The sequence below is a fragment of the Lagopus leucura genome, unplaced genomic scaffold (assembly GCF_019238085.1).
Source record: "Lagopus leucura isolate 7727_CA_CO unplaced genomic scaffold, USGS_WTPT01 Super-Scaffold_741, whole genome shotgun sequence".
Lineage (NCBI taxonomy): Eukaryota > Metazoa > Chordata > Aves > Galliformes > Phasianidae > Lagopus > Lagopus leucura.
The window spans coordinates 218,019-245,937 of NW_024962256.1; the positions used below are offsets into that span (position 1 = coordinate 218,019).

Here is a 27,919-nt window from a genome sequence, read left to right on the forward strand (position 1 = left end):
TGTCTTTCTACTAAATTTTAATGATTTCTTTTTTTTGACAAAGACATCTAAACCATACACCGAGTACCAACACGAGCAGGTATTGCAAACACCCCTTTTTGGTGGAATTCAGAAAGGGAACATAAAAGAAAGAGCTTGTGTGGGCCTGGCCACAGCAGAACCACGATGGAAGAGGCAGTGCAGGAGAGGCCTCACCCCACTGCGGTCAGCCAACGCCGTCTGCTGATCAGGAACAGTTCCGATGGAGAAAAGCCTCTAGCACACGAGGGGTGGCACTGGGGTGTGGGGAACAATGCGAGGGCAAGGAGAGAAATTCTCCATCGGAGCCAACTGGGGAGCTGGGGTTTGAGCACGAGTCCCCGCTGCAAACATCAGAGCCTCATTTCCTGCCGTGCCCTTGGAGAATTTCACTTCTCCATCATCTTTCCCCTCCAGAGAACACCAATGGGCAGGAGAGGCGTCTTTAATCTATCACAAAGGTAAAGCCAGATTTAATGATGTGAAAGTGAAGCACGACAGCCTCCCCCCGGGAAGGGAATTAACCCCTGCGACAGACTCCTCGTGCCTGGGCTGGGGTCGGCCGTCACTCGGAGCCTTAAATCAGGCTGCTGCCTGCCTGGCAGAGGGGCTCTCATTCAAGCGAAGGCATCGAGCTTGCAGCGAGCCTGGCTGGGTGGAATTTAATGGGCTGTGTTATGCGGGAGGTCAGGAGAGAGGAACATAATGGTCCCTTCTGGCTTTAAAAATCTATGAATCGATGCAATGTGCGGCAGAGCTCCACCCATACCAATGAGATGGTTTGCTTTGCTCGGATCTCACTTCAAAGAGGGCAAAGCAGAGTTGGAAGGACAAAGCCTCCTCAGGACATTAGCATGAAGCAAATGGGTCAGGAGGCAGAGGGGCAGCGTTTGTGTTCCCAGCTTCACAGGTGGTACTGAGCCGGGTGCTGCTGGGGGCAGAGCGGCAGGTGAGCAGAACCCCACATCCCTTTACATTTCTACCGGGTCAATACACAGAGCTTACAGTACAGAGAGCATTTATGGCCATTGCTGCAAGATGATTTACTTCAGTCGTTGTAACCCTCCATCTCCATCCTCCCAGGTAGACCACATTCATCTACCAGATGACGGGCAAAGCTCTGGCTGGAGCAGGACCAAGCAACCAGCAAACATAAGGAATGAGCCAGCAAACGCTTCTGGATCCTGAGTTCAGTAAGGCAATTTTTCCTTCCAAACTGGAGCAAGAGTAAATTTACGGCATTTTACACACATTTTCCAAGTATAACTGATGGAAGCCTAAAGAAATAGCAGAGAGCGGGGCAGCACTTAGCTCTGCAGTCCTGCAGGTGAGGAGGGTTCCCTTCTGCCCCCAGGGGGGTTTTGTTCTGATGGGGCAGAGAAGAGAAGCCAAAGCACTTCACTCAGCACCCAGTGCCAGCCTAAAGCCTGGGACTGTTTCCCACAGCCCAAAGCATGCCTTCCAGAAGGGGCTGCAATGCTTTACAGCACTTTCATCAGGCATATGTGCGGATATGGAGGAAAAGGGGATCTCTCATACACGTGCTGGGATACATTTCTCCTCCTTTGGCTCCAGAAACACGAGGGCTCAGCTTCCTGAGGCTCCCCTTAAGCTAACACAGTTGCTCTGTTTAAATGAACATCTCTCCTCACGACTCCTTGCTCAACGCATGCCAACTGGAAGCGTGTCACTTCTTTGTGTCATTAGCTATTGCCTAACAGCTCGATGGAGCCTCCGCTCCCCTCCCAGCCCTGCTTTTTGCAGCAGGCTGCATCGCTCCGTCTGCACGTCCCGCCTGGGCTGCAGACAGATGCACTCAGGGTGCTGACTCACAGACGCAGGCAGATTACACTTGGATTGCTGCAGCAGTTGCTGTCCCAGCTGTCCCTCTGCCCCCAGCCACAGCAATGACAGCTGAACTACGCGCAGCCCAACCCCTGAACCATCCCCATGTACGGGGGGACCTGGAAGCGGCCCCAGACAATTTCAATCTGCCGGGCTCTAACACGGAGGCGGCTTCACGCACAGTGCAGATGTTTGTGCCGTGAGCTGGAGATGTCCAGGGGAAGGGACGAGCGAGGCGTGGAGCTCCAGGGGTGTCAGCTGGCCGCCTGGCTCCATGAGTCAGCTCGCTGGTGCGTGGTGAAGCCACATGCCGCAGGACACACAGCTCGCCCCGTGCCGCCCGCCTGCAAGAGGTGGAAGGGTAAGGCGGTCCCCAGCCAGCCCTGGCCTTTCACAGGCAGGCGGCAAACAAAGCTGGCAAGCAGGGCAGCGGGATTATTTTACCATCTGTGCGTTAGAAACTGGCCCAGGAGTCACCACGCTTCAACAGGACGTGGCTGCTTTGGCGCGCTGAGTGACTCCTGCCCGCTGTCAGCTGGGGATAGATTTGAATCGCGGACAAGGAGGTGGAAAACGCATTCGCGTTTCTATCTCAGCAACCGCATCCTTCTGCAGTGAAGGCAGTTCAGGGGAGAACAAAACCTCCCTATAAAGAGCATTTCCCATCTGCCGGGCTCCTCACCTCCACCCGGCTGAGCTGCAGCTGGCAGCGGGCTGGGGGCACCTCCATGCGGGGCTGCTGAGGAGGGCGGGAGAATGGGTTTTGCACACTGCAGAGAGGAAGCCTGGGACCTGGTATCTCATTCTAGAAAGTAATCACGGACTTAATTGCATTTTGCTGCGGAGTTGCCTTAACATCAAGGGAAAATCAACAGGGATTGTTCAACATCAAGACTAATCTCACATATGGAGCTTACTGAACACAGGAACCACGTTTTTGCTGGCTCAAGGTGAAACGCCGGGCTAAATTCTCCTTCAGCTGCGAGAAAAGCCCCAGGCACGCTCATCCTGCATTATTCCAATTGTAAAGAGCTTCAATTATACACACATAACCCTCTTCCTTCTACGGCGTCGTCGCAATGTAGCAGTGTCTCGTTATGATCAAACTCCTCTTTTATGGCTATAGGAATATGCTGAAGTCTTCTACCCTCATTACACAAATGACTTCTTATCAGTTTTTTTTAAGAAACTACCCACAATTGGTAACAAAACCACGTTTTATCTGTCACTGAGGAAAAGCTGTGACTGACACCTGAGCGTGTCCTCAGCAACTGCAAGCCTGCACAGATAGGGCAGCTCCTATGCATTTAAGCAACTACAGTAACTCACCACTCCCTCTGCTTCACACTGAATCAGTCTTGCTTCTGCTTACAAACTTGCTGGCTAATCAGACATTTAATACTATTTATGCATAGGGAGGAAATATATAATTCCTTTATTGGGATAAAAAACGATACTAAAGAGCAGGTCAAGTTCCAAATCCAGCAGTAGGTTTTAACCGATGGTGTTCCCTTTTTTTTCCTCTCTCTCTTTCTTTTTTTTTTTCTTTTAACAGCTGTAGCTGTGCACAGATGGAAAAACATTTGGTCAGAAAGCAGCAAATTAGTGTTTTCAGGCTAGAATTCTGCTCCCACCGCTCCTCCATTTCCATGCAGCTCAGAGTGCTTTATTTCTTCTTTGCATTGACATTTTTGCACACCCAATTCATGCCGTCCTTTAGACAGAGAAAGGCAGTGTTAGTTGAGGGAAGGGAAAGGGAATCTCCAGTCCTCCTCTGCCCCATGCCTGCACTCTGTGCCCAAAACCACCGTGCATAAAGGCAAGCGCTTCATTGCTCAGTTATTAAATCCTTCTTCTGACCATAAAAAGTATCATCATCTCATCGTGTCACTATGCCTCGGTCCTTCAAGGAAGGATCACTTTGCAGTTAAGGTATGTCAGCAGCAGATCGAGGCTCAATTCTAGGTTCAGATCATTTGTGTAACCTTGGCCATGCCACCTTGTCTTTGAGACTGTGCATTTTAAGCTGTTTGTTACACAGCCAGCTCCACATTCAGAGCGTGCCTCTAATTCTCTGCACAGCTGCGTGCCTCCTGTGTGTCCCCAGGCAAATCACATCAGCTCAGATGGACGAAAGTCCCTTTAATCATGGCATGTAGACTCTGTGCCTCTGAGAAACAGGCACTGTGGGATAACACAGTGAGAATAGAGGTGGTCATGTTTTACGATGCTGATACACTCATTAGGGTACTTGTGTAAAAACGAGTGCAGCTACTTCTTCTTGCTATTGCAAGCAATAGGGCAGCTCTTCAGTTGTGAATAACTGAGCACGAGTTTCTTGCTGAGGTCCCAGAACGGGATATGCCACTGAAGTACAAAGTGACACTTTATCCCACTCCTGATGCTTCTCTGATGTGAGGTGCAGAGAACGGAGCGCAGGATGCACAGTTCTCATATTTATGTCCCATCAAACCCACCCCTACCCTACCTACAAGGCATTGCTGGTGCCACGGGCAGAAAGAAGGCAGGTGGGATGGGACATGGTTGTGCTTGTAAACTGGGTGAAAGCCACTCTAGAGCTCTGGGAGGATTTTGGTGCATTATGTTCAACGGTCAACATGCTGTGTTAAAGAATAAGCAAGCCCAGTTTGGCTGGCTGCACGTGGGGCCAGGTACTAATAACACTGCTACCTCGAACCTCGGGGAGGGCTGCTGCCTCCAGTTTCATTTATTTATTTCCACAGCAGAGATTGGCGTAAAACAAATTGTCTGAAATCCTCAGAGCAAATGGGAAAAGACGAGAGGTAGATTCATTTTAAGGCCCAGTAGCTTTGTGTCTTCCCCTTTCAATAACACCGATAACCTAGGTGTAAAACATGTAACGCCTTAAGCAATCAATAGCATGGTTTAAAGCTTATCACTTTAGAGAGAGAGGGAGCCAGCCTTCCCAGCCAGCGGAATGCCAGGGCTTAACAATGGGGCAGGGAAGAGAGGTGTCAAGCCTTTGGCTCCATTGTGTGCTTTAGAAATGCGCGTGATTGCCTGCAAAGAGTGAAAATAAATAAATAACTAAAAACGCTCCCACAATGATTCCAGCTTCCCCTGCCTCGGAAGCAATAATCACATTTGCACACATCATGGCATACAAGGCAAGCAGAGCTCCTCATTCATTTTGAATGTAGGTTTATTTGCTGAACCAGAACAGCTGAGACAGCTTTAAGTAATAAATATCAGCTGACACCCTCTGCTATTCAGCACAGTAATCCCAGAAACAATACATCACTGCAAAACAACAAACACGCATCCTATCTTCTACCTAATCTGACCACAACCTGAATTCACAGTGATTAAAACTCTGCCTGCTGCCATCAGGGAGCTCAAGAAGGGGAAAGACAGACCGTTTTAGCACCGGTGTGGTGAGGGTCATAAAGCAGAGTTTATGATGGGATTTACCATGGCTGGGAGCCTGGCTGCATCAAGCATATAATGAGGGCAAAAGAATGACATAGCAAAATGCAAGAGGAAAGGTGAACTCCAAACAGGCTTGAAATACATAAGTAGGTCGCTGAACTTTTAAAGCAGGAATTGATTTTAAAACTCTCTTCTGGCGTGAGATAATTGACAGGAAAAATCACATTTAATTGTAAGTATCTCCCTGCCTGACAGAGATAAAGAGAAAACGAATGCAGCCAGCTCTACTTGCGATGTATCTTCCTCATCTTCAGCCATGCTGCAGCTTCTGGTGCAACTTTGTCAGGGCACGTTTTCTGCAGTGCCCTGAGTGCAACAGCAAATGCAACGGAAGGCAAAGGAAACAAGAAGGTACGTTTGCAGTTTTTCTACCTAAAGTCTGAAGTGGGACAAGGGGTTGTTAAGACAGAGAAATGGAGAGAAGCTGTTACAAACACAAAGAGCTCTGTGGGGAAAGCACAGGGGAAGGAGGAAAAGATGCTTGAAAGAGTCAAGTCCACAAGGAGTCAGCTGCAGTCATCCTTTGTCCCTGCATTTTCTGTCCCTATATCTGCATGCTTAAAAGATGGCTCTGTGCAGAAAGTACAGTCCCTACAGTAACATTTAGATCTTGATAGATGTCCTTGGGCTGCTTTGTTGAGACAGAGACGTTGGCAGATATGCTGAGGATGGAGACGGATACAATATTAGTATTCCAGCCTCAAGTCAACCATGGGAAAACTTAGCCAGGGAAAGATTTCAGATCTTTCGGCTTCAGCTCTCTTAGCTCCTTAACAAGCAGCTAGTAAACTTTACCAAAGCAAAGAGAGAGAACTCCAGGGAAGAGGATAATGCTCCTTGCAGAGAAACGCTGCTTAGCGCAACCCCGCCTCGCTGCAGTCACGTCTGCTGTTGTGCCAGGGGAGTTGTGCTGTGACACCCTTTGGGAAAGAACTGCTAGAGCCTCCCCCAGGAGGAATGCAAAGTCCTGTTTGAGATTAGCCCACTGCTTGCTTATTCTCTGCATTATCAGCTTTGTGGCTGTGGGAGTGAAGTAATCTGACTTCAAATGCAGTGAATGAGTCCCTTCCACCCCATAAAAAAGCATCCTGATTTCTGCTCCCCTGCAAGCCAGGGATCAGGCAAGGCCACAAACTTGTGACCCCTAATGTGACCTTAAGGACAGCAAAGCTTAATCCTTTCATGTAATCTTCTGTCTGCCATAACAAATTGGGTCATGCAAGTACAAAATTCTCCATCTCTAGCATTTTTGGTGTATGTTATTTTAACTGCCGCTTTCTTCTCCCTCTGCAAGCTGTAAGTGTGGTTTCATTATCTGTCATTTCTTTGCACCTCTGCTCAGCATACAGGCAGGCTTTATAGGCTCCCACAAGTATACCATCCTTGCCTTTGCCTGGGTGCAAGCTTTTTTGTCCTCTGAGAGCTTGTATCCCCATTGCAACTTTGTAGAGTCTCTTTTTACCCTGCTTAAAAATCACAAGACTTTTCCCTGTAGTCTGGAAATACTGCTGCTTTTCCTCATCACAACTGGCTCTGCCTGCCCCAGGAGAGCTGCAGTAGTCAAAATTGGTTTAAAATCACATTCACAAGTAGCCTCAGAACCTTCTTAAGATGTGGGAGATATCTGGCCAGCCTGCTGTGGCTTAGACATCTTTTAGACAAAACCTAGCTCAGAGGATATAACACAGAAGATTGCTGGGAGTCCTGCTCTGAATCTTGCCCCTGTCAGAGTGGTGAACTGCAGTACCAGCAACATGTAGGTCTTGGGCTCCATTCTCCCAGTGGAGAATAGAGCCCAACAGGGAGAAGTAAGCAGTTCAGCCCAGACTGGCTCTGGCATAAATTAGAGTTTAGTGGCTACTCTCATTTCCACTGGCTTTTAATAGTCTCCTGGGTGCTATTATGCTTGGGAGACTTTGGACACAATATGCTGCAGCATCGCCCTGGAGGAGATTCCTCAGGGCAGGCTGAGCTCCTGCTGCCTTGATCCAAGATTCTTGCTTCAAACAAGAAATGAGCTGCAGAGCACAGACTGGTCCAAAGTCTTGAATCGTGTTTAATACGTACTGCCCCCTCAGAAGCATCTCCAGCAAAAGCGGGGGAGTCCCTTTAGCTTTCACCTCATCCCAGCTGGCCAGGATGGAACATGCATAGCTTCTGCACAGCAATTAGAGACATGGTCACAACCCCAGGAGAGCCCACGTGGCAATGGAGAGCTACTGTGAGGCAAGGTCTCCCTTGTGTTTCTCTGCTGGAATTGGTGATCACCTCCCTCATTTGTTGTACCACACACAAGGGTCTCAGTGTAAGCTGGAACAGGATGCTGCTGCTCTAGAGGCAGAGTCCAAACAGTCATGGCAGGGAGAAGAGGCTTTCCCAACTGATAACTAGTCAGAAGGTTAAAATCATATGCAAGCAGAAAGCTTGTTTGAAATAGCTTTTAAGGTGAGGGATGTCGCTCCTCTTGCAATGATATTATGAAGGGTGATTGAGCAGACAAGTGTTGCCCGTGATTTCACTCTGGAGGTAAAGAAGTCTTCAGCTGGCACAATGCAGGATGGCCAGCTGGCTTCCAGAGGGCTTCCTGTATGGGGTTTCCAGTTAACCCAGCCACCTTTCTCCTGAGCCTGCCCAGAACATTGCTGGGCCCTTCTTCCTGAGTCCCTGACGGTTAATTTTAAAAGAGAAGATGACAATATGGATTCCCTCCTTAATTAACAGTTTTATTAAATAACCCAATTCAAATAATAGTTAAATTCTCTAAATTTGTATCATTCTATTAACCATAATCTAATCTCATTAACCTTGAAATCCCCAGTCTTAACTACCCAATTCTATACACCATGGTGCTAGCAGCTAAACTAATTAAATGACCTTCAAACTATTTCTCCTTCATGTATCGGCATTATTTATCTTTGCTCATCGCTCTTCCTTCAAGCTATCACAAAAATCTTCTCCTATGAACTCCGTACCTCTGTTTGCTGAGCACTAGATATGCTACCACCCTTCCTTGCAAAATCCATCAGTGACGTCTGTGATTTTACTCCAGCTAATGTATTCCATCAGCAGTGATGGTTAGCGTGATTGCTCTTCGCCTTTCATCTGAATACCTGATGCTTCCACATCTTCATTTATTCTTCTGTCACTCATTGTCATTTCTCAAAGAAGTCCTTAAAGCAGTGACCTGATCACTAACTACACATAGATGGCCTCCTTCTGAGCCACTGGTAGAGACAGTGTACCACGATTCTCAAAATCTTCTCTCTTCATCTCATGCTCTCAACAAGTTTTTCTTTGATTCCCCTACATTTTGAGCATGTTGACTTCTGAGAGTCCCAGGGATGAAGACATTATTTCTGGGCTGATCCAATTGCACCTAAGATCCTTTAGTTTAAAAGCCATCTTGGAAAACATTCTGTTCAATGAACTGCCAAGAGAAGGAGAGCTTGGCATCCTTGCTGCCTGATTTGACAGGGCTGGAATTATGGCACAAGAGAAATACAAGGGCTCTTACTTTAAGCTGCAGAGAATTTGTGACTTGCCTTTTTGCAACAATTACTTATGGAATAAGCTGCAGTATTTAGGGCAATGAGACTGGGGACAACAGCACATTATCTGCCCTGCATCTAAATTAATTTGTCTAGATAAGCATAATGAACAAAATCTATAGGGCTGCAAATACTTTAATTTAGCTCTTGTCTTCTGTTTTCTGCAAGTAAGTACAGAACTGGATTTAATTTCTCTGGGTGAGAACTTTGGGCTTATATTCTGGTCAACTGAATGCATACGAAGATGCACTACACTTCAAGGAGAGGGCACAGAAAGGAAGACTGAGCAACAAAAAAGTGCGCAGAGCGCTTCAGAGAGCCTCCAGATCAGTTTGGAAAAGAGGCATTCTTCATAGCTCATCAACAGAAAGTGCCACCTCCTGTCATGTAGCTCTTCCACATCCAGCACTCCTCCCAGAAACTCATCTGCCATTCTACTGCCCTTAAGAGCTGGACTTAGATAAAATAGAGGAGGGCCTGAAGGAAGGAAGCAGGTAGCCTGATTTGTCTGCAACCCTTTGAAACTGCAATCTCACTTTATCGTAAATCACGATCACGTTTCTTTGGACTTCAACACACACTGCCACTGAGGAATGTATTTCCCTTTTAAGACCACCGCTTCAAAATAAAGATTGCAGAGTTGAAGCTTTTCACAAGGGTGGTTACAACATAGCTCAATTTGTATTTTAGCTAACTAAGGGCCTTTGAAGGACACCATCTGAAACATTTAGGTCTCAATGTTAGGTTAAGAGTTTCAAAGCTAAATAACTACTGTAAGGGGTCAGGTCAATGGACGCCAAGGGAAAGAACAAGTAGGAACTGGGTTCTTTCTCCTAGTCTATGGCCCAGGCTGTTCCTCGCCCAAAAGTTATCCCCAGATCTTGTCTGAGGAGCTCTTCAGAAATTCGCTTAATATTTTTCTGAGCCAACCAATTCCTTTGGTCTCCCCAGCATCTTCAGCCAAAGAGATCCACAACTCAATTATGCAACTAGCGAAGAAGCAGCTTTTACTTGTTTTAAATCGTTGCTTCACGAGGAACCTCCTTCCTCTAGCAATGTGGAAGAAACAGCATATAGTCTGTCACTTGTATCCCATAAACCCCAAAGACATTCTCACTTTTTGTCCTCTCTCTCTCTCTCTTCTAAGCTGCAAGTCCCAATCTATTTATTCTCCTCGTTTACAGATGTCACTCTGTACTGCTGAACATTCTCAAAATAATCTCAAAAAAAGATCCTCAAATCTCTCATACTTCTGAGCAGGTATTTGGACAATATTTTTATTGATGGGAGCAGTTAAGTGCTGGAAAATACTATGTAGAGAGATGGGGGAATTTCCATGCTTGGAGATGCTTACAGCTTGAATGGACAAGGCCCTCAGCAACCTCCTTTGTGCTTTTAGTTGGCCATGTTTTAAGCATAAGACCCTTCAACGTAATTTCTTGGACTCTGATTTTACTGCTGCTGAAGTCTTTTTAGATAGGAATAGAGGCAGAAATTAATGTCGTGTTCAAGGCTGGTGCCTACCATGCCTTTATTCTGTTACAGAGGAGAGTTTTCTAGAAATTCCTTTTCTAGTTACTGGCAACTCCCTAGCATTTGGTTTTCCCTTTTTGGCCCTTGCTGAGCACTAAGCTGCTGTTCCCAGTGATCTGCTCTGAGTAATGGCAGCTAATTTAGAGTCCATCATCATATATGTCTAGTTAGAGTTGTTGTTCCTCACGTGCATTATTTTGCACTTGTCAGCACTGAATTTCATCTGCCATTTTATTGCCCACTCAGTATTGTGGGCTTCTGCTCTGACTCTTTGTACTCAGCTTGAGATCTGGCTATCTTGAGCAGCCCTGTAGCATCTGCAAATAAGGAATTCACTGAATTTGCAGTGGAGATAAATGGCTTCATGATTTTGTTTCTTTAAGTATCAGTGAAGGGAATAATCCTGACTGCTTGGATTGGGAGCGCTGCAAATATTTAATTCAGGAAAGCCTAAGAGTGAAATAAACAAACCCAGGTCCCATTTACATTACAAAGAGCTACTATGCTGCACGAACTGGCTACAAGGCGCAGCTATTACAGTTCAGCTCAGGAACACAGCTCAGCCCCCTGTCAGGGTTTGTGCTGCCCCACATGCTGCCATTAGAAGTGGTCTTTGCCCCATATGCTGCTCTCGTGTTTCTCAGATCAGAAAAATTGATCGGCTGTTCTCTGGCGCCTGGGTTGAGCAGAACGCCAAATGACATTAGTAGTGAAGGTAAATCAGATTTCTAAAGTGCACACTTGTAACAGTCAAAGGGGTTAATAGTAGAAGGCGATTTGTTTTGTGAAAATGATTAACCTGACAGCAGTCTCTTTAAAATAAATCAATGTCTTCATCTGGCCCGGTCAAGGGGTCCCGGGTGGGGAGGCGAAGGCTCCCCTTTTCCAGGGACAGAGAGATCCCCAGGGCCCACAGCTGCCCCTCCCCTGCACACAGGAGGTGAGTGAGATACGTGACCCGTGCTGCGAGCAGTGAGGGCTTGGCCCTGCTGACCCTCTTTTGCGATGCAGCCAGCGCTGCCCCACCCTGCAGATCGCAGACAAGGATCTCTGTCTCGCAGATGGCCTGCTGGCACAGCAAGCCCTCTCCAGTGCCTCACCTGTACTCCCTCTCCTGAAAGAGCAGAACAAGACTGGATCTGCCAGACTCTGTCACGGATTGTGTGTAGGTTCAGTCCCTCGGCAATCTCTGAAGCAGGGGCAGCCGTCAGCAAATCCTGCTTGTTAGCGAATATGAGCACGGGGACTCCACCAAGCTTTTCTTCATCCAAAAGCTCAGCCAGCTCCTATATCATTTACAAGAGAGTAGGGTGAGGGGAAGGCGGAGGGAGGCAAGGGAAGAAAACCTTCAACCACCAGTGGTTGTCTCTAATTAGAAATATATTTAGGGCAAATGCTGGAAGAGCGTGTTCCAGTGTTCTTATTATAAGAGAAGAAAAATGTATACAATCATCCAAGCCCAAGGTTCAAAAGCTATTTCTTCCAATTACAGGTTACAAAAATCTTCATCTTAGTCTGAAATTAGCAGTTGCCTTAAAGGCTACAGCTCTGTGTTTCACCAGTCGCTGCTCCCCAGAGACCAAAATTGATGAAACAGCAAAAAACATGTAAGTTGGCAGGATGAGGAATCTGTTTTAAGTTACTGCCTGACTGGCATTTGTACCTGAGCAGCCGCTGACACCGGCCCTGATATCTTCACTAATAATGACTTTCAGGGGTTTGTTCCAAGTTCTATGAACTGCAACTTGAGCAGCAGAGGACTTTTTTCTTTTTCTTTTTTTTTTTTTTTTTCTTTTCCACCAGAAATGGAAATCCCACAAGAAAGTGGCAATGCTTTTGAAGGCATTGGCTAGCTGAAGACAAGCTAGGTCAGCCCTGCTAGCTGGATTTTGGCTCCATATGCAGAGTACACATTGGGTGGCATCCTGAGAAATGGGTTTGTCCATTCTAAACTGAATGACTCAAAGAGAGTCTTTTAATAGCCCAAATCTGAATCTGCAGTAGATCAACGATGGCTGAAATACTTCATGTCTAGGGTTGTGCAATGGCCTCACATGAAACAAGCAGTCTCAAGTCACTTCCCTATGTAGCATATGGCAAACCCAGCAGAACTTCAACCTGCAGGGACTGCTGGTATTGCAGAGAAATGAGTAGATGAGGTTTTTTTTGTGGGCTCCTTATTTAGCTGGAAAGGTTTTTCTCTTAGATGCTGTCCTGATATCTTTCATTCACTGGCCAGACACTTTTGGATTAAAGGAGCACAGTCAGGGAGATGCTAAACTGCAGTGGAAATCTGATTCCATCCCCTGAAAAGCAATGTTTGGTTTGGAAACCAGGGCGAGAGAACAGAGTTATAAACAGAGTTGGCCAGGAATTTTTCAACAAAATCGGTCTTTCATCTGACACAGCTGATTTACTGAAATCAAATTATTTGTGGAAATGTGAGGGGTCCAGTCTGAGTTCACCTGACTCAGGCAAGTGCTCTACACTTCCGCTTCTTCCCCCTCTCTTTTGCCTAATGAATATTTAATTGCTGATTATAAAACAAAACAGCATCAACAGGAGAGAAATTTCCCCTGCTCCTAAAATAACCAACAGTCCTTCTGTGAGGGTGTGCCCTTCAGATTAGAGAGACAAAAGATCAAGTGCCTCCTTCAGAACAGGCAGAACAGAGGGCTTTAGGTTAAATCCCTCATTTCTGACTCCCATTTCAAGGGGCAAATCTGCTGTTAGGTATTTTGAGACACTGTCACTTTCCAATTTTTGTAACAGAAAGTTCAAGAGTCCTATTTTTGTTCCATCCTAAAACACAAAACATTACAAAACATCAAAACTTTGCAGAACGGAAATCTTATTTTCTAGCCAGTCCTAGTTACAAAGTTCCTGGGTTGGTTTTTTTTTTTTTTCAATTACATCCAAAAGACAATCAAGTCAATATGATTTCCATTTCAACTTCGTAAATAAGAAAATAAGATTCCTAAGGGTCTTGGTTTGGCAAGGTTTAAAGGACTTAGAAAAGTTTTTTTTTGTTTTTTTTCTTCTAGTATGGGGCTCTGTTTGCTATTCTTGAATAGTTTTAATGAAAACCGTTCTATTTAAACGGAATTAGGCTACCTATTTTCCTTGTTTCACATCTACCAAAATAATCTGCATTGATGTTGAAAGGCAGGTCTCTCTTGAAATGCAAATTTTCCTCATAAACAACAAAATCATCTCTCTAAGTTTTGTGAGCAAGGGGCACTCAGAAGCACTCTGTTACTTCAAAGGAAGCTGGGCATAAGTAACTCACCTGACCCGTTTCTTCAAACCTCTTCCTATCTGCACTGTCAATGACATAGATCTGAAAAAGAAATGAGGGGAAAAAGTTACTTTTCCCAGAAGACGCTCTTCCTTAGTATCATATAAATGAGCTAAGCCTAATAATTATGGTTTTGGGCACAAAGATACTTAGTATTATTTATATACCAAGTGTTGTCTAAACGTCATGATGTTTTGCCAGGAACCTCCTTTTTTAAAACCCAAGGGAGTGGACAGCCATGTGGTTAGGATCAGAAGGTTGCTTGTGGCAGTACTGGGGATGCTCTTACCAGTTCCATGTTATCTGAAGAGAACAGGAGACTGCCTGGCATCATTGCAAATGGCCAGCTTACAGGCTGGAGCTGAGTACAGGATGGCAAAACGTGGGGATCCAGACATGGTCATTCACCCTAGCAAACAGTGCCCAAGCTCTGCAGAGCTGTGAATAGACCAAGCTGCTTTCTAGCAGAACATGTCACCTTCTCATAAGCCAACAAGGCACATAATAGTGCTCAGGGGACAGATGAAGTTTGAATATATTGGTGACATTGAGTTTCTGTCCTACCATGACCTCCTGGGACAGGTGGCTGGATCCAGCTTGCAAGACTCTGTCTTCAGCTGTCAGCTTGTCCTTAAGGTGGCAGAGGAGACAGGCCGAAGCTGGCTCCCAGAGTCTGACCGCAGAGCTCTTCCATCTCCTCAGAGCTGGGCACTACGTGTCAGTCTGAGAGGAGGTCCCAGGCAGACATCTGTCCCTGGGTGAGAGTGGTTCTCCAGCCTGCAGACTCCCTGCCTTTGGAGAGGGTCCCTGCCCTCTCCAGCAGCATGCCGTGTCCTGCTTTCCTTTTTTTAAATGCCTTCTGCACAGGCTAAAAGGCTCCTCAAAGACCCCACAAGATGAGGGATTAGTAAATCCAGTCACCCCTCCTCCTTCCCTCCAGCAGTGCTACCGCAATTCAGAAAGCACACATAGCAAACTACACGTAAAGAAACCGGGGAACCTCTATATAACATCCAGGCAAGAATCACCTCATCTTATAGGAAGGGGAAGGTTGCTGGGGCAGCAGACAGGGACAGGACTGGTGATAAACACTGAGTCTTTCGCTTCCAGCCCCTGCCATTCTTCATCAGTGCTGACTGAAGCTGCTAGGATGTCATATGCATGCTCTTGGGTGGCTACAGGGAGCAAGTGTCAGCATGGTTTTGAGGGAATAGATGAGCACAGCACCCTGCCATCAAGATAAATGGCATCCTTGCAGGCAGTTTCAGCGCAAGACTCCATGCTTCCAGGATAATTCTGACCAAACAGTAGGGGGAGGGAAGATCTCTAGCAGCACTGTCTACTAAACTGTAGGTACGCCCTTAGCGAGCAGTGCTAGGGCTGTTTAAAATGGGACCAGATGAATGGTAGGAGAATCTGTGTGCCAGCCTTGAGAAGGAGGAATCTCTGCAGGCTCACTGGCCTGTTAGTTGATCAGCTGGGATCTGTGGTCCTCCCTGTGGCTGATGAACACTGAGAGAGCCTATGGATACATAGCAGGGCTGGACACAGCTGTGCAGGGACACGGCAGTAATGCACGTGCCTGGTGCCACGTGATGGGGAAAGGCCCACGGGCATGCGTGACACAGCCTCTCCCTGCAATGTGATCCCAAAAGTACTGCATCAGCTACACCTGTCCTCTCTGTCCAAAGCACCCACCCCTGTGCATCCCATTTGAGGTAGAAAGCGTGGTCTAGAAAGAAAGAAGGAAGATGTGGAGTGGTGGTTGTGAAACTTGATTATCATCTTTCCCCCTTCAAGACATCTCAGGGGAAGCTTAGCAACGCATGAATGCAATAGTAGAGCACTATTTCTTAGATAAAAGGTTACACCTTGCATATTATGGTGCTTTTCTAACTGGCAAGGAAGAGCCCCATGCCACAGCCAGCCAGGCTTTCTCCTGCACCTCTCTGTTTCTTGCTAGGGACCTACCTTGCAAGATGAGAACTGGAGACACAGCGCTCAGGGCAAAAGCCACAAAAGCACAGCAGAGAAGATGAAGTATGTGCAGAGTGCCTACTTCCAAACCAGAAACCACTGTGCCAAATAGCTGCAGGTGCCTGTCTGAATATGCAATCAGCCAGATATCCACACCTTATTTGCCTGGGTTAAGCTTCCAAATATCACAGGTGTGTGATGCAAGACCTAGCTCTCATTCAAAGGCACCTGCATGGATTTGAATTTGCAATCACTTCCTGCTTTTTAATACTTCTTAAAGGGTCCTTTCTACTTTGTGCAATATATTTTAGGAGAAGACAGAAGCAGGGGGTCCTGGGAACTGTGGCATATCTTATTTCCATCTTTCTTCTGAAGCGAGGCCCACACAAGGCTTGCTTCTGGCTCTAGTGTTTTGTAACATGATTCGCTAGTTTGAGCAGCCCTCAAGTAGCGTAATGAGAAAGAGACACATGTGAGGTGTCTCCTTTGAGGAGCAGGCCTAAACAAAACCTGGAGTAAGTGAGCTGGGCAGAAATTGCAAGTGATGGGGCTGGATGAGGGAATAATACAAGGGATAAGTTAGCTCAATTTACAGAGGCATGACCTGCATCAGGTTTGCAAGAGGAGATGAATTACTGACTGTAAGGGGTGCAAGAGCTGGTAAAAGAACTTGATCTTACCTTTTTTGCTATCCCAGTTTTGGTGCATATGGACGTGGCTAAGCACTGCACTAACATGGAGACGGCTCTCAGTCCAGGACTGGCTGCTAGCTGGCCAGTAGGGAGTGCAGGCTCATGTCCACATACGCATCAGTTACTCCCTCTCTGAATTCACACTGCTGCTTCCCTCCAAACTGACTCTGGTTCTACCAACTATCTTATTCGTATAAAAAGAAAGGTTTTCTCTGCACGTTGCTTTAGCTAGAGTGGGAGGAGGACTGGAACACAGCTGTATTCATCTCCTGTCTTTGAATTCACCTTTATTTCCACACCTCTCATGCAGCACACCCTGGGAAGGGGGGAAGACCACAGACCAAGATAGCTCATTGCTTTGCCAGCAGAGCCTCACAGGCACTGTTTTGCAGTTGTACAGCCTCTGCAGTCTGAACAGCGGCTGTAGCAAAGATTCCCTAGCTGCTGCTTTGCAGTGTTGACTTTGATTTGCAAATCTACATTCACCTCACCAGCAACTGCAGAGCTCAGATCCAGTGGGCATGATAGCCCTGCAGCCATGCCATGTTTTCTTGATGGCCACAGAAGAGTATGTGTTCTTTGTCCTGCTAGTTTTTTCAAACACAGATTTTCTCTTTTTAAGATTACACCATTACTCCCTGAAAAAGCAACCACTCAGGTTTATGCCCCTTCAAACATCAGACTGCAAATTAACACTGGAAGAAGAGAATCTGGAGAAGAGACTAGGGGACTTTTTAGACCTATTTAAATAGCATATTCATTTGGACAATGTTTTCTAAGCCTGCAGGTACAGCCAGACCCTTCAGGACCCTTATGTGAGCCTCGGAGCAAAAAGCCCTACTTCTAGTTGCACTGATCCTACTATGGAGGTGAACTGAAGCTCCCAGCAAGTCAGTGAGTATGGATGTGTGTAATACAGAAGGGAGGAAGGGCGTCTTTCAGAGAAAGCTTCCTGCTTTCCCATGGGAGCCTGTAGACCTTGCTTAGAATGGCTTTTTCTCTGCTCTCACTGGCAGTGCTGCTTGGCAGGGGGGTGGGCCTGGAGCCCCCAGACTGTCTCCATCCTGCCACGTGTGGCTGCATGTTAGAGGTACTCTTTGAAACTAGTCAGGACAGCACTTAGAAGGTCCCGGGGTAACGTGCTCTGGCATGGTCCTGCAGTGTAATTATAATGGTAGTCAACTGTAGCTAATTGTAAGGTAACTGCAGCTAAGATGTCAAAAACATTAAAGGACGGTGTAATGATGAAAGGACCAAAGGAAAAGACAAGGGGTCTCTCTGTGCCCCTCAGCCAGAAGCCTTCCTATCTGATGCCAGACACAACATTTAACTCTTCTGTGCTTCAGTTTCCCCAGCCATAAAAAAGGCACCATTCTGACCCACCTCCATACATGAGGCTTAAGTCGCTCATACCCATGATGGGCTTTTGGGAGTCTCCAGTGAAAGGAGCCATAGATGGGCAAACTACAAGTAACTGATGTTCACTTTTTTGAAAGAGCCTGAGATGAGAGGAAAGGAACTGGCCACAGCCAGCACCATCCCATGGAAGTAAAAACATACAACTGAACGATTTCTCCAAACATCACTGCATTTTTCTTAGTGCACCCAACCAATCTTGCCATTTCACTCGGAATAACTCCTGTTACAATGGCAATGGTGTTGCTGAGAACGGGGACATTACACTGCTTGTTCCTTTCTGGCCAAGACCATGGATTATATGAACACAGCATTCAACTGCAGCCAGTACTTACAAGGATATCAGTGTTTTCAAAATAGTTCCTCCAGTACGGCCTGATCTTCCTCTGTCCGCCTATGTCCCATACGTTCAGCTTGAAGCCTTGAGACTGAACGCTTTTGATGTTAAAGCCCTGGAAAGAGCAGAAACAAAGGCACATAGAGCATAAACCTGAACGGCTGGATCAGATTCACAGGCAGACATTAGCACCTTATATATCCTGTGCCTGCACCATGCTGTGAGATGGGCAGGCAGCCACAAAGATGGATCGGCTGCAGGAGAGGCACTGGTGAAAATGAACACAGCCACTAAACCATCAGCTTGCCTGTGTTCCTGGGTCAAGGGTTGACGCTGTCATGGCTACGGAAACATATGATGCAGTTAGTACCCTGGAAAGGCTCAGCAGGGTGGGTGCAGGAAGAGGTGGGAGAGCTGCAGATAAGGAGAAAACAAGGGCACTGTGAGAAGCAGGATTGAGCTTGTGAAAGCTGAGTAGAGAGTCCCAGCTAACGTGAAGCCAGAGGTCTCAGCTCAATTCGACACAACGCAACTAATGTCGGGCTTAAAAGAGCAACAGCTGCATGTCTGAAGGGTCCATTTCATCAATTAAAGCACCAACTGAAAGGGCATTCAAGTAGAAAAACAGGATGTGGTGTGGGTTGGCAACGTGCTGCCGCAAGACCCAGGGGACTGGGACTTGGAATTAGGGTGTTGGAGCTGGGAGCTTTGCAAGGCAACTACAGGGTGGGGGGAAGCATCTCCCATAGCTCTCTAGCAACCTCCTCTGGTCAACACAGGAGCAGTGCTGCAGTATTTCTGATGGGTGACTTCTCTCTCCCCAACCTTCATGCTTCACGAAAGGGGGCTGGAGGTACCAGAGGGGGAACGATGGAATATACAGGATGTCTGGAGTTGTCTGGTTGTAAAACAAAAGGCCTTCCTCACCTGTGTTGGTGTGATGTGGCTTATGTCCTCAGACGCCAACTGTTTCAGGAGTGTAGTCTTGCCTGCATTATCCAGTCCCAAGAGGAGGATCCTCACCTCCTGGTCTGGGGTGCTTTTCAGTTTACGCAGGATTGACAGTAAACCCTAAATTAGCAAGAGAGACTGTAGTTGTTATTTCCCCTCTGACTTTCCCCGCCAGGCTGTGCTCCCCAGGTTCTGTTCAGTGCTGGATCCCAGGACAGGCTGAACCCCTTCCCTCTTCCCGGTTCCTCTCCTACTCTTCCCCCTCCCCACAATTCTCCTTCATCTCCAAGAGCATCAGTGAGGTCTCAGACAGCACAAATGCCACTCAGTGGGGTGCACCACTGGCTGCATCGCTCATGTCACACAGCTGTTTGGCACTGCCTGTGCCAGGAAGACAGTGCCTAAGGATATTACATATAGGAGCTGCAAACCAAGTCCTTGCGAGCTCTTCATTATCTTTATCAGAGGGAAAACCCCATTAATTTAATCTCCCTTCTGGTTAACTGTAGGTTACGGCATACCTGACATCAGTTCTTTTCATAGTAACTCCCTGATCATCTCAAACCCCGTTTATCTGTCTAAAACATGCCGGACCCATGGGGCACGTGCAGTTCTGATTCTCAGGATGTAGCACTTAACAGCTATCTCAGATCACCACACGTCCTCGCTAAGAAAAGCACAGTGGATTTCAGTCATTAGCCAGGCTCAGCTCTCTGAGCTGACAGTATCACTCAGGATTAGGAAACAGAATATGCAGGTCAGCTCATTTACAACTGTGCACGTTACAGCAGCACACCCAAGCTTTTGTCAGAGACCTGCACCTCTCTGAAATGGATGAAAAATGGTCCAGATCCTGATGTGTAACCAAGAGGAGCAAATCACTCTGCTTCCATCTGGACCTCAGCCCTGCAGGAGAAGGGCTGAGATACATGGATGCTCCTGCAGCTTGTTTGCCTGGGCAAACCCCAAGGAAAAATGCACCCACAGCTCCTTCTGGAGCCTTCGGGATCCTGCTCAGCCTCCCACAGACAATTTCCATGTCTCGAAGGGCAATCATGAAAATGAAGTTCAGATATCAGCACAAACCCAGGCCATGGGGGCCCGCGTCTCAAGCAGTTTTGTTCTCCCATTTGCAAAACGGAGATGACAATTCTTGTCGACCTGCAAGGGCAAATTAGCTAAATGTCACAAAGTGCTTTGTTGCTAAGAGGAACTACGCCCTCTAAATATTCCTGCTGGGAGCCGAGGACTATCTGAGCCATAAGGGTTACTCCTTATCCCCTCCTGATCAAGCAATCAGAAACCTGTCCTTAGGATGAAGGGCTGCAGGACTGCTGTCGCAGCGCTGTGCTGCTGCAGCACAAAGGGCAGTTTGGAAAGGACGTGGCACTACCCATCATGATGTCAAAGCTTTCGTTGCATGGTGTGAAAATATACCCAGATCCAAACACAGGTTAGATTTGATCCATCCCCTTCAAGCATTTCAGATTTGGAAGTAATTTGTTGGCTACCCATTTAATTAGCAGATGCAGCTCAAATACACAATTCGAAAGAAGAGGAGGAACTTACTGAAACTGTGTTTGCTGGATATTTGTAGGATGCTGCACGGCTGCCATTGTGACTGCGCTTTTGTGGAAAGCTGAGGGTCAGATATTCAGAGCTCATGCACAGAACCACAGCAGCAGAAGTGAAATCTTACCCTTGAGCTGCATCACCGGCACCATAAACAGGCTGCTAAACACCTGGGAAGCCAGGCCCAGCTCAAGGTGCTAATCAGGAGCAGGCTCTGCTTGCCGGCGGTCAATGCCCACACGCACTGCCTGCAGCCTGGGCTGTGACACCCTGGGCTAGGCTGGGTGCCCACAGCTGGCTCTGTGCAGCCACAGCGGGCGGATGGGCCGTGCTGTGTGGGTGCAGGCAGCTCCCCAGCCCGGCAATGCTGGGGTGGAGGGCAGGGAAAATGCCCAGCAATGGGATGGGCTCCAGTGCTTGTATGCACTTGACGTCATTAAAACATGCAAGTTGTAATTGCCCGACTTGCACCGCACGTTTTTTCACCTGCAGTCAGATTTATGGCTGTATTTGTTGGCTTTTAAATACGCAGAGCCAAGCTCCCCACGAGAGCAGGAACTCTAAAATTCACACATTTTACCCCCTTCCCAGGAAACGCTGTGAATTTCCCATTCCTACATGCTGGCCCAAGCCAACACAGACCCATCAAAGAGCTGCTGCCGACTTCAGAGGGCTCTGAACTAGGCCCCATTATTTCAGTTTATTGCTCGTGGTTAAAAAAAGAAGTTGTTGCAATGCTAATCCTATTCTCAGCACTGCTAAGAGTGGAGCGGTGCAGCCCAGAGCAGATCAGGATTAGGAGATGCTATGTTTCAGAATTCAACTCCGAAACAGCGAGCGCAAAGCAATGTATTACCAAGTGTTGCTTATCTACCAGGGAGCAATTCCCAGGGGTCGGGAAGAGGAACTGTTATAAATGTTAATAGAGCTGCTCCCATTGTAGACAGATGCTATTTCTGGGCCAGTATGACAGCCTACGAGAGAACGATCAGCATCGCTCCATATTCTGCTCGAGTGACATGCGGCACGGCTGATCGCAGGATTATCTGGGGTAGCCAATGGATGGGAGGATATTTATAGAAATAAAAGTATTCTCTAAGGTATAAAGTAAGCTGATTTAAAAGGCTGGAAGACAAGCAGGCCAACACAGAGAGGTGGACTCTATCTCAGTAGCCGCCAGCATAGGTTACATGGTTTGTGTACACAGCTTGAATCAAGAGCCAAGTAATAGCCCAGGCCGCTGTGATTAGTAGTATTTTGTAAATATTATTAAAAACTGGCACTCAGCATTTTCTCCCTAGTTAGTGAATGCTTAAGGTTAAGTAAAGCTAGGCACAGACTGGTTTCTAATACACTTACTATTTTTTTTTTAATTGGTGTTATGAGCATACTAGTTAGGAAGACAGAAAGCATTTCCTGACAGCTTGGTAGACTGGAAAAAATAACTCAGCTGAGTTCCTTGCAGCATGTAGGCACTACAAGGGACAAGCAACCCTCCCAGCACACATGCTGCTGGATTAGCATCTCCGTGCTTGCAGACACAGTGCTGAAACCAACTTGGTCCAATGAGAGACAAGAAACAACTACTTGGTATCCATGGTGGACATCAGGTAGAAAAGCCAGCAAATGGTGGTGCAAAGGGGAGACTCAAATGCCAAGGGAGAGGAGCATGGCCTTGAGGCAGTGCAGCAAGCAAACGTACCCTGAGCAAGGAGGGAGCACACGTGGGGTGAGGAGCAAGACGGGTCCTGGCAGAGGAGCTGTGGGGATGGCTGCAGGAGTGCAAGGGCAGCATGGCATTTGCACAAACTAAGCAGGCTGCAGCATCTGTAACACAGAAGGGAACTGCAGATGCTGTTTGGGTAATGAGCAGCACAGCATGGCAGCGCATGCAGCCTTTGGAGAAGAGCAACCATAGGGAGCAACTCAAGGCAGGGCATGGCCAGCCAGCGACAGCCGCTTGGTCACCTCAGAGTTAAGCAAACTATGTTTTGTATGTCAGGTCGGCTTGTTTAAAAACATCATTATCCTTGGTGGAGAGGGCTTTCTTTACAAGCACCGTGAGGAGACAGACTGATGGGGTCAGCAACAAGAAGGCGGCATTTTCCAGACAGTGAGTGGGGACATACGAAAAGAAAAAATGACTCCTGACAATTACTGTGAAATCAGAGCGGGGCATTAAATTCAGAGATGCAACTAAATGGGTAAGTGCACTCATAAACACATTGAGCATGAAAGGGAAGCTAACCATCTTATTAGCATCCCTCTGAAAACGGGGATGTGCGGTTTTATGAAAGCCTATCATTGCTAGGTTTAAAATACCCACTGAATTATCGAAGGACGTTCAGTTATAGCTGCATGCAGTAATCCTGTTCTCCTTAAAAAAAGAAAATACAGACATATATAAAAATACGGTGACATTTATAGTCCTAGCTAAGGGTTTTGTGGGTTTATTCAGCTTTAAATCCAGGCTGTAGATGGGCCTTTTGAACTAGTTGATGCATGTAACTACATCCTGTACCACAGAAGCCGCCGAAAGGAAGATTCGCTTTATAGGCCAAAACAAAAATTGGTTTGGGACAAACAGAGCATTGAGATAATCTGTTTAAATATTGTATCAGATTGGCAATATAAGACCATAATGGAAAGAGCAATTTCCCCTCGTAGTGAGGGCAGGATACACAGGGCATGGATAAAGCTCGGCCCGCAAGCCACGGCACAGCACAGTTGATTCCTATTCCAAGAGAAGCAAATGTGTTCTGTTTAACTTTATTAACCACAAAGCTCAGATAATGAATTTTAAACAAAACCACCCTCCGTCACCAGCAATCTCTTATCTCGTGCATGTGGACATTCAGCTGAAATGGAATTCACTCACCGAGACGCACCACGGCCACAAGCCCTGCGCCTCTCCGGCCGCTGTGACTGCATCGCCCACCCCTCCCTGCCCCTGCTCCCCTGCTGCCATGGCTGTGGGTTGGACCTTCACCTCCTGGCCCTTTCTAGCCAGCTCATGAGCCGCAGAGGTGGTGGTTCCATTTCCCAGCAGCGCACAGTGCCTCGCTCTGTCCTCCAGCCCCTCCTTTGTGCCTTCCCCACAGCCGTGGGAGAAACTTCACACAACACCCACAAACCGGCCCGCGATTCTCCTGCTAATTCTGCCTCTGCCACACCTACAGTCCTCCAGGAGGTTTCGGCGGTGAAGGGGCCAAGTTTGAACCTGCCTCAAATTCTCTCCTATCGCTCTGTTATCTCTCACCACGGAGGGGGAACATCTCCTTGTTCTGCGCCTGAGCACAGCCCAGCCCTGCTCACTGCTGACTTTCAGCAAGCAATGCAGCAGCAATTCACCATTTCTAACTAGTCGGATGAAGGCAGTGGGGCAAGTGATGCTCGCAGGCGGTCACACGCGAGTCACGCACCTGGGGAAGCACAAGAGGTTTTGCTGAGCCCAATCTCCTGCTTTCAGCAGAGGATGTTTGAGGCTCCATTTGCCGTCCAGCGTGCGGTTCTGCACACACACAGCTGGAGGAGGGGAGCCGGCCTGACAACTGCGCTGATTAGCTGGTGCCCTGAAGAATGACGTTTGATTACCTTTATCTTCGGCTGCAGAACTGCAAATGTCACTAATGGTCATAAAATCACCCAGTCTTTTTCAAAACACAACCGAAGTAAATTAATCTATTGAGCACGGTTTATTCAATACTTCTTACTCTGGCAGAACTCCCAACAAAATCATTTGCTTGCTGCATGTCTCCACCATATGGTGTCATTCAATGCAGACTTTCTTTTCTCTGCTGAAATCCCACATTTAATGGAGCCGAGTCACCTACAGAGCTCTTCCAGCTCGAACCTACTAACACAGTTTTCTGTCAAAGAGGTCACACCGCACTCTGTGTTTTGGTGCATTAACCAACACCAGCATGAATTCTCCTTTCATAATTAAAATCAAACTCCTCTGCTCTTTGCAGACTTCAAGGAAGCACTCTGCCCTGTGCAGGGGATTGCTGATGCCTGCCGCTTTGTCTCCCCTCCAGCAGTGCAGTACTTGGAAACCTCCTCCAGTTGTTGATATACTGCACTCCCTGCACATCGTTTCCCATAAAACCATCGCACAAACAGTAAATAAATGAAAAATGTGTGATGTGCAACTCTGCTTGGAAACTAGAGCAGCAGACCACTGCTAAAGCTTTGGAAAATGTTTTGTTTTAATGGAGTCAGTTTGGTACAGCCTCCATGTCAGACAAGAGGCAAAGGGAAAATTCTGAGGACTAGGTACGCCTACAGCAGGCAACGATACGTGCTGCTTTTATTAAAAATGGGAGCTTAAGGCCAGGAGGAAGGCGTTTGACTACACGTTCTGCTATGTTGGTACTGCATTCTCTGCACAACATCTGCCTGGTGTCTTCCAAGCGCTCCATGACTCAGTTTCCTCAGCTGTACAATGGGGCCACACTTTGACAGACCTGGTTTTGATGCAGTGATGTCATCTTCAGTCAACAGCTTTAGAAAAACTTAGGTCATCCCCCAGCCCTGTTATCCATCAGTTACATACCATCTCACTTGGTGAAGACAAGCAAGCCGCAAGCTCTGCTTCACACAGCACTTCCAGAACTTTTGAAGGCTGCTTACTCTTTCATGTAACATCTCCCTTCACCCTTGCTGTGAGCCCAGCACACGTGCTGCTCAACCGAGCCAAAGCCTTCAGCACCACGCATCTCTCGTGCTATGCATTTTTATGGCTCAAGTTTCCCTCCGTGCTCCACCTATGACCTTCCAGCATCCCTGCCTCACAGCTGTGAGAAATGCTGGTATGCTCTGCAGAACAAGACACTTCCCCTCTGCACTTACTCAGTTGGATGAGCACTGAAATAATTTAAACATCAGCATTAACCCCATTATCACTGGAGCAGGAGCAAGCAGAACTGAAGAGGGTTTCAGTGCTTACCAGTGCAATCGTGATGGGTCAGAAACTTGCTCATGGGCAGCTCAGATGGCAAGCAGTGCGTTGTTATGTCAGGCTGTCTGGATCAGTTCTGACTGCTGCTCCATACCCCCCGGGCAGCAGAGCTGTCCTGGATGTATGTGCTGATGTTCCAGAGTTTCTGCCACTGAGGGTTATTCAGTTTTAGGGAAAGTTGAGACTCCAGAGAGCTGGTAACAGAGCTCCCCAGCTTGCCGCCCAGCCCAGCCAGTCCATGGTCTGAGAGGCTGCTGCTCCAAAACAACTCCCAGAAATGGAAAATAGACTAGGAAGCATTAAAATGCTGCACCAAATAACACAAGCACTGGAAAACACCCAGTCCACCCTCCCCATGCACAAAAACACTCACTTAACAACAGCCAGATCCCAGACTACACCAGTTTATCAGGAATCACAAAGCAGAAGAGCAGATTTGGCTGATAGCAGCTGCAGGCCAAATGCATCCCATAAAGCACGGTGCTGCTGGAGGCAGCTGCCTTCATCTCCACAGCAGATGTCCATCCTGTGATGGCTTTGGTGCCTGGTGTGACAAGCTCCATCATCGCCTGATCTAAAATAGAGCAGGTCTCACAGACTTTATCTCAATCTCTTTCTCTGTGGTACAGCAGGTGGGGATGCAGCCAGAATTAACTCAGCAAAGATGAGGAGCTGCCTTTGCTGTTCTCACTTATGCCTCCTCCTGTACATTAATCCAGCTTGAATCCAGAGGGCTTCTGGACAAAACACAGCTTTGCCCTACAGAAGCTCTTTCTCTCAGTCTGGGCTCTCTGCACACGCTGCACCCCAGTAGCAGCTCCCCAACCACCACAGCTGTTTCCCACCCCTCTGTTGATGCCCACTCATTCTTTCCTGACAGTCCTTGATGGACTCCACCAGCAACATCCCGTTCCACCCCAAATACTGCAGCATCCAGCACCCAAGTCTATAATCCAGCCTTACCCTAACATGATGCAGGCAACATTTCACCATCACCACACATTTGTCTCCCAGTAATGCCCTCTGTCCTTACCAAAACCTTTGAAGTGAGGCTCCAGTTCCTCTCCTCAATGAACCCTGCTCCCCATCAAATAATTTGTTTCTACACTTGAGCATTCCTCTCCTCCCTAGATCATCTCTTTCTCTCACTAGCACCAAAACTCCTCTATTCCTTCCCATGGTGAGTCTTCTCTCTTCAGCCCACGCTATCCCCATTTCCCCAGCCCATGGCAGAAAACCCAAGAGCACCCAAATCCCAGCAGCCTGTCCTAGCCAGCCAACAGTGACTGGCACAGCACAGTGATTCCCCAAACTGTTCATCCCACCCAGGTCTCTCCCAGTCCCCAGGTAATGTCTCAGCTCTATCCATGCCCAAACCCCCAGCTCCTACACCCAGGCTTCTCTGCCAAGACTGAGCTCCCCTTTTAAGGCCATTTATCAACAGCCCTTCCAACTCTGCAAGCTCTCCTGGAGCTCCCCCAACTTTTGCAGCTGACTTTTGCACAGAATGGATGGGTTGGAATGGATCTCAAAGCTCCCCCAAGGCCCCATCCAAGCTGGCCTTGAATTCCTCCAGGGATGGGGAACGCACATCTTCTCGGGGAAGGTATCCCCACAGCCTTCTCTTCTCCAGGCTGAACACACCCAGCCCCTCAGCCCGTCTCCATAGGACGAGTGCTCCAGCCCTCTGAGCATCCTTGTGGTCTGCTCTGGACCAGCTCCAACAGCTCCATGTCTTGTGCTGGGGTCACCACCACTATCACCACCACCTCTTCCCCCTGGCTGCCCCGTCCATGGTCTTTCCACGCAGATGCCCCCAGGCCCTCCCCAGCACTCCGTGTTTGAACGCTGCCCCCATCATTGCCAGGTCCTTTCTGTCAATCCTCCCTTCTGCCTCTCCTCGGGCCAAGCGGGCCTCTGCGCCTCTTGCTTCCCACCCGCATCGGGGATCCACCAATCCCCATGCAAACACAGCCCCCAGGACCCGATCCTCGGGCCGGACACCCCAAATTAACACCACCCCAAGGCCGAGCGATCTCCTCCGACATGGGCCACGCGGCCCCCCCCCGGGCCTCCCGATGGGCACCCCGGCACCCCCGACGCCCCGATCTCCCGCCGGACCCCCGCAGGGCCCCGATCTCCCGCCGGGCCCGGCCCGCCGCCCCCGCCCCGCTCACCATCCTCTGCGCGGCAGCGGGGTTACCATGGGCAACTGCGTCACACACACGCCGCCGCTACGTCCCGCGTCACCGCTTCCCGCCGGACGTACGGAACGCGCTCACGGCCCGCGGGAGGGGGCGG

The 27,919-nt window shown here is 48.0% G+C and overlaps 1 protein-coding gene and 1 long non-coding RNA gene across 2 annotated transcripts; one reads left to right on the forward strand and one right to left on the reverse strand.

Moving 5' to 3' along the window:
• On the reverse strand, positions 1-27,892 carry ARL3 (ADP ribosylation factor like GTPase 3). The gene is made up of 6 exons (XM_042863741.1): positions 27,796-27,892; positions 19,063-19,206; positions 18,134-18,250; positions 13,705-13,755; positions 11,516-11,701; positions 1-3,577 (listed from the first exon to the last, which is right to left on the reverse strand). Exons 1-6 carry the CDS (start codon positions 27,796-27,798, stop codon positions 3,530-3,532), a joined length of 549 nt encoding a protein of 182 aa, XP_042719675.1. The 5' UTR covers positions 27,799-27,892; the 3' UTR covers positions 1-3,529.
• LOC122175792 lies at positions 5,612-17,761 on the forward strand. The gene is made up of 3 exons (XR_006177507.1): positions 5,612-5,685; positions 17,163-17,280; positions 17,729-17,761. It is a non-coding gene; the product is annotated as an uncharacterized LOC122175792 (long non-coding RNA).
• Positions 27,893-27,919: the final 27 nt, after the last annotated feature.

Excerpts from the sequence above, each read along its gene's own strand:
- ARL3 (XM_042863741.1), bottom strand. Across the intron at positions 13,756-18,133 it reads TTGAAAACACTGATATCCTT|ATCTATGTCATTGACAGTGC; the intron begins GTAAGTACTGGC and ends TTTCTTTTTCAG. Across the intron at positions 11,702-13,704 it reads GGTTTGAAGAAACGGGTCAG|GAGCTGGCTGAGCTTTTGGA; the intron begins GTGAGTTACTTA and ends TAAATGATATAG.